The sequence below is a fragment of the Maylandia zebra genome, linkage group LG6 (assembly GCF_041146795.1).
Source record: "Maylandia zebra isolate NMK-2024a linkage group LG6, Mzebra_GT3a, whole genome shotgun sequence".
In the NCBI taxonomy this organism is placed as follows: domain Eukaryota; kingdom Metazoa; phylum Chordata; class Actinopteri; order Cichliformes; family Cichlidae; genus Maylandia; species Maylandia zebra.
In genome coordinates, this window is record NC_135172.1 from 28277161 (window position 1) to 28283336 (window position 6176).

At 40.0% G+C, this 6176-nt stretch overlaps 1 protein-coding gene across 1 annotated transcript; it reads right to left on the bottom strand.

The window, feature by feature from the left end:
- Positions 1-859: 859 nt before the first annotated feature.
- s1pr5b (sphingosine-1-phosphate receptor 5b) lies at positions 860-5156 on the bottom strand. The gene is made up of 2 exons (XM_014411687.4): positions 5017-5156; positions 860-3709 (listed from the first exon to the last, which is right to left on the bottom strand). The coding sequence occupies exon 2, from the start codon at positions 3440-3442 to the stop codon at positions 2231-2233; it is 1212 nt and encodes a 403-aa protein (XP_014267173.1). The 5' UTR covers positions 3443-3709; positions 5017-5156; the 3' UTR covers positions 860-2230.
- Positions 5157-6176: the final 1020 nt, after the last annotated feature.

Consider the following 6176-nt stretch of genomic DNA (forward strand, 5'->3'; position numbering starts at 1 on the left):
ACAGGAAAACAAACAAACAAACAAAACAAAACCTTACTGTTCAGTGTTTATTAAAGGTTACATTGGGTGCACTATTACACTTGGTGTGCTGGGCGTTATTGACAGCTTATTTCTAACAGTGGTGTGACATTTAAAAAAAACCCTGAAAAACCACATACCAACTTCTTTTATTTATAAGTCACTGGTGGTCATGACTTCGAACAGTTGAGTCTGCTGCAGTAAAAATCAAGCTGGAGGACAGGAAAGATTCCCTGACTTGATGACCTCTGCCAGCAGGCACAGTGGATACAGCAAACCCCTGGAAGACGGGTTTATGGTTGACTGCAGAATGCCTTTAGGGCAAAGACAGTTAAAATCACATGAAAAAAATCTGCTGTCTGTCACACTAGACGTGCTTTGCATTATTGACTTTTTTTTTAACAGTGGCCTGACAAAACAACAACAACAACAACAACAACAACAACAACTGAAAAACCATTTAGCAGCTTCTTTTAGTTTTCTGCAAATCAATCAGTATCTTTCCATTGTAGCTTAACTGGATACATAACATGTAGAGAGATTACACGGCTGTTAACTATGACTGGCAATGTGGAGGCCAGATTAGTGTGAGGTGATAGTAACTCTTAACCACTGGTTAAGAAGTATTTATTTAAAAGAGGCATTGTGTGGAGGTTAAGCCATACTGAGACGGGCTAAAGTTGAAGTATATAGGTCAATGCCATTACCAGATGTGAAATGAGGGAGGCTGACTTCCTGCGATACTTCTTCGCTTAACCACAGCTACACTAACACAGTAATACACACTGATGCACTTAAGAATGCTGCAGGGTACTAACAGTGAAAATAAATTGAAAACCCATTGGAATGTTTTAGAGAAACACTTTATTTCTTTTATGAAAAGAAACACAAATTTTGCTAACGTTTTCTTGTTACAAAATATATATATAATTTACAATAGAGATATATAAAATATGCTCACAAATACATCAAGTTCACTACATACATTTTAGTACAAAAAACCCACAACCTCATTTAATCAATTAAAGTCTTGAATGACGTAAGAAAAAAAATCATTCAGTACCTTTAACTGAAATGTTCTGTTAACTTGATGAACGATGAAAGGAAGCACTGAAACAATTGCTCGGTAAATTTATACCAGATTAGAATGATCTGTAACTTACAAAGGCAGAAATATTTTAATCCATAAAAATTGTGATGCAGCTGAATGAACGTTTTCCTAAGGTTGTCTTCTTCACAAGCTGCAATGTAAAGCCTTGACATGATGCAACTGCAGCTGATTTGGTTTCAGTTGGAGTTAAGCTGTCAGCCAGTGGAAAGTAAACATTACTTGTAACATTATCTTTCAGTTAATCCCATGCTAAGTATGCTGACATTTTGTAAATGCAGCAGTTTTTACTGCAGATGTCAGGCTGACATTTCAAAAAAACTGGACACGACCCCAACAACTTTCCACGTCTACCGCAGATAGGTTAACCATCTGTCATTTCAAAACTGTCAGGGGGTTTTAATTCCGCACCTCCTCTCCCACATACTTTATTTGCATTCAGCATTCAGTAATTTCAAGAAGGGTGCCACCTCTTTCCTGTCAACTTAATTCCTTTGCATCACATACACAGATATGTGTAACCAAACATCTACGCGTGCAAATCTAGCACACGATCAGTCTTCGAACCAGCGAAATCCAGGTGTCTGCAGATTACACACTGTAACTGTTAGGAGTTTTAATTCTGACTTTAAGGCACTTAAGAAACTGCAAGAGGAGAAACGTTAGCCTCCATATTATTCCAGCAAGTACATAGTTTTCAGTCTTTCACTCTTTGAGTTTACAGAAGCATCCTTCTAAGCTTCACACAAAATACAGAAGCCCAGGAAAATAATTGAGTCCAAGGTTGCATATGTCAGTGCAAATTAATAAAGGAGACATATTGCTAGCATCATATACATAAAAACCATTGCGTGTTCACATTTGAAATACATCCTTTGCTCTCTGGTTTGGTATGCTTCATCAAAATGAAATTCGGTGATTCAGTTATATTGCCATAACTGCGCCACACTGTCAAAGGTGAGTCATCGTCTTTCATACGCCCCCCTTTCTTTGTCTCTTTGAAAAAAAAAACCACAGAACTGTTTCTCAATAGTGTATGTGCTACATATCCTCTATTGAGCGGGAAACCCATTTACACATTTTGGACACAGTCAGTCAAAGTCTTTATGACTTGAAAAGTTTGGGGTATAGGGCTTTAATTGTAGATGGAGTGGTGATGACATTTCCAGACGAAATGGTGGTCTCCAGACCCGGTTCTAACTTCTGGGAGGCCACCTCAGTTTTACTGAAACTGCACTCCAGGAATGGCATCCCAATCTTCTTCACCTGCCCATCCGACGTCATTAGACACGGCCGACAGAGGAGCCTCAGAATGGCCCTCCTCATGTCCTTACTGGTCAGTGTGTAGATGATGGGGTTGAGGAGCGAGTTGATAATAGCTACTCCCAGGAAGTACTCAGCCTTGTAGAGCACAGAGCATCCACGGATGGGGCAGGAAAAATCTATCAGGAGGAGAATGAAAAGGGGCAGCCAACAAGCGATGAAGACTCCCAAGACAATGGTGACTGTCTTGAGGAGAGCAATGTACTTCTCTGACTTCCTGGCTAAGCCCTTCCTTATGCTGCCTGACAAGCCGAGCCGCTGGCGCTGTGTGTTGGTGCGGACGATGCGGAAAACACGCACATAAAGCACCACGATGGCCAAGAGCACAGCGCTGAAAACAGACACACAGCACAGAATGTAGCTTTTGGCATAAAGCGGGAGCACTGTTGAACACTGGTCCAGTCTGCGGATGCAGTTCCATCCCAATATTGGGAGGATTCCCAAAAACCCTGCCACGGCCCAGCTCGCACCAATTAGTGCCAACATGCGTCCCCGCTTTGCCCCATGATACGGCCTCATGGTCACCATAGTGACATGGCGTTCAATCGCAATGGCTAGTAGACTAATTATAGAGGCAGCCAGAGTGATAAAGACCCCTCCCTCCCGGAGGAACCACATCACTGGTGTCAGTTTTAAAGTATTTTTTCCCGATAGGAGGATATTGACCATGTAGGCAATACCAGCCAGCAAGTCTGACAGAGTCAGGTTTCCCAGCAGGTAATACATGGGCAGGTGGAACTTTTTATTCCTCCAAATGGCAAGCAGAACCACAGTGTTCTCCAGGATGATGAGGACACACACCACCAGTAAGGCAATGCTTTCAGGTTTGAGCCTATCACGGTTGCTCAGCTTCTCAGTGTAGTTGTAATGCTTTTCAATGACAGATTTGTCCTGGTATTCACAGAAGAACTGCAGGTAGCATGAACATGAGGGAGTAGTGGAGGTGGGGGGTGAAGCTGAAGTCACTCTACTGGAAGAATTTAAAGCCTCCATGCCTGATGTTGCTTTTCTTCTATTCTGTGTGCACTCAGTAGCTACAAAGTCATCTTTGATGATATGCTTTCAGTAGTAGGAGCGGTGAAGAATTTATCAAATGGATACCCACTCTCACAGAAAATGCCAGAGCCCTTTCAATACATAGAGGGATTACATGCAGCATATACAGTGTAATCCTCCAGGATCCTCAGATGTTTTCTTTGCCCCTTTTTGCCAGCAGAGGGTGGTTTTGAGCTCTGCCTGGTTAGAGAGCTTAGACATGCACTGCAAAAAGACATGAGAATAGAGCATAAAAATGATGGCAAGATGAAATGCAGAATCAGTGAAATTGAAAATAACTGCTTAAAATTGTCACAGTTTTAAATGTACATATTAAAGTGGATATTTACTGGTTCCATAATCTGACATTTGGCCCAAAAAGATTGAGCGCATCAAATCTGATGAATCCAAAGAAACCAAAGTGTAGGCTGAACATATGAAATCTATTGCTGCATCGTCTGACAGATACATGTACAGGCAAGTATGAATGCATATTCAATTTCATTTAACTTAGGCTTGACCTCTTGTTATTCACTAAAACAGATGAGAGAAAGTAACTATTGCTGTTTGTGTGTGCTGGGCTGAATAAGATGCAGAGAGCAGAGGGGTAAATTTAATGTCAGACGGACATTTAGGTTTTGCAGCTGTGTATAAACTAAATGCCAGTTACTCTAAGGTTGTTAGACAAGAACCATCACACTGTGTGCGTTTGATTTGACACACATGCAGCTCATTTTCATTGTGTACATGACGTGTGTTTGAAGCTAACTTCACATATGCAAATCTACTTTAAACCCTCAAAGTTTAATACAGAAACAGCACGTCTGAAGTTTACGCCATTGGCCAATTCCAATATAAATACACTGATGGATTTAGCCATTAGGCTGGATACAGTCAGGGCTGATTAAGTTTACATTCTTTTCAGTCTCTTTTTGTGTGAAGGATTTTTCCCCCCTTTTTCTTGAGTCATGTGTTAACATTTAAGGCTTGAACTCATTTAGCTCACTGGCAAGAATTTGGGAAATGAATGCAACATGAGCATAGTGTCTGTGTGTCGGCTCTCTCCATTGTACAGTCATGATTTACATAATGTAGAAAAGTATGAATGAAGATTATAAAAGCATACCAGGATTTCTGTGTCAAATGATGTCACTATGAGCATTTGTATGCGATAACTAAAGCACTTTTTTTCTTTCAAAGATTTCAAACTTCCTGGAAAAATGTTTTTTTTTCCCTGTATATCACTTAGAGAGAAATATCTATAAATGTTAGTTAAGATATTTTGGCATCCTTGCTTATCCCTGGTATGACAGTGATAAAAAATACAAAAAAAAAAAAAAAAAGCAAGGTTAAGATGTTACAAATACATTTTTACGCAAATCAGGAAAATATAAAGCCTGTGTTCTAAACTGTATAAACAAGCCTTAACTTCAACTTCAACTAAAACAAAGTGTCTAAAGAAAAAATGGTAACAATATTGTCAAATTTTGAATCAGACATGGGAAACACAAAGAAAGAACGAAAGAAATTACCTGGGAAATGTTGTAGTATTACTTTTATCCTGCACTTCATTTGCTGTTCAGTCATCAGAATCCAGACAAGCACACCAAGTAAGTCACAGTCAAACTGACGAGGCAGAGGAGTGAAGTGCGACCTTAGCTGAAACATGCATCAGCTTCGGGGGTTGGTCTTAGCCTGAACTGTCTCTCCCCCTTACATTCCCTCTCTCTTCTTCTCTCTTGCTCACTCTTGCACATTTGCACAGATAGTGTGTGCGCGTGAACACATACAGAATACATGCAGATGTGTGCCGCTTCAGATGAGCTGGTGCAGAGATCTTTATCACATTTCATTGTATTCTGTGAATCTCAATATACGACATCGGTAGTCGTGATTATAGTTCAAGGTTCATGTTGTGTTAGTGATGAACCAACAAATATAAACGGATGATATCAACTGAATTTTTCTTATTTCATCACAAAGCCTTGCCCTCTCATTAAATATAGAAAACATAATGACAACATAGGAAATGTTTCTGGGTCTCTGATTAAAATCTAAACTGCCCTCATTTCCCTTTAAGTGTTACCGCTATTATTACAGGTGCTGTTAAATAAAGGGAAAAAAATCCAAAACTAGGGAGAACACTGACTTAACACATACATAATCATAATTAGAATCATTTTTAAGTATTTATGTGTTCCCATGAATAACTGCTATGCTACAACTCTTCAGATACATTTCGTACACTGAAACTTTGCAACTACTTGGAAAAAAACTGGAAGAACCAGTTTTGAACACTGCAGCAACAGTCCCACTCTGGGCCAAGTGAAATAAGGACATCGAGCTTTTTTTTCTGTCAAGTTCCACAGAAATTCGATTTAGCCGTCTCATGTTATCTGTTCTAAAAACTCTACTTTTACAGTGAGGGAAGTGAAAGGAATCTAATTCACATGGTTCAAGCCCACAGTGACATCCCAGTTCTCAGAACCTGATTGTAGCATGCTTTGACACGCTTCAGCAGGTTACCTGTGAAACCTCCCCTGCAGGGCTTGCAGACCGTTTATCAGAGCTAAACAAAGCAGGGGAGAGGTAAGTGTGAAGCAATGCAAGTTAAACAAAACTTTTGTTGGTTTGTTGTGGGTTTCAAAGCTGACACTTGGAGTTGTGCAAATGCACACACTGCTCTGTAGAA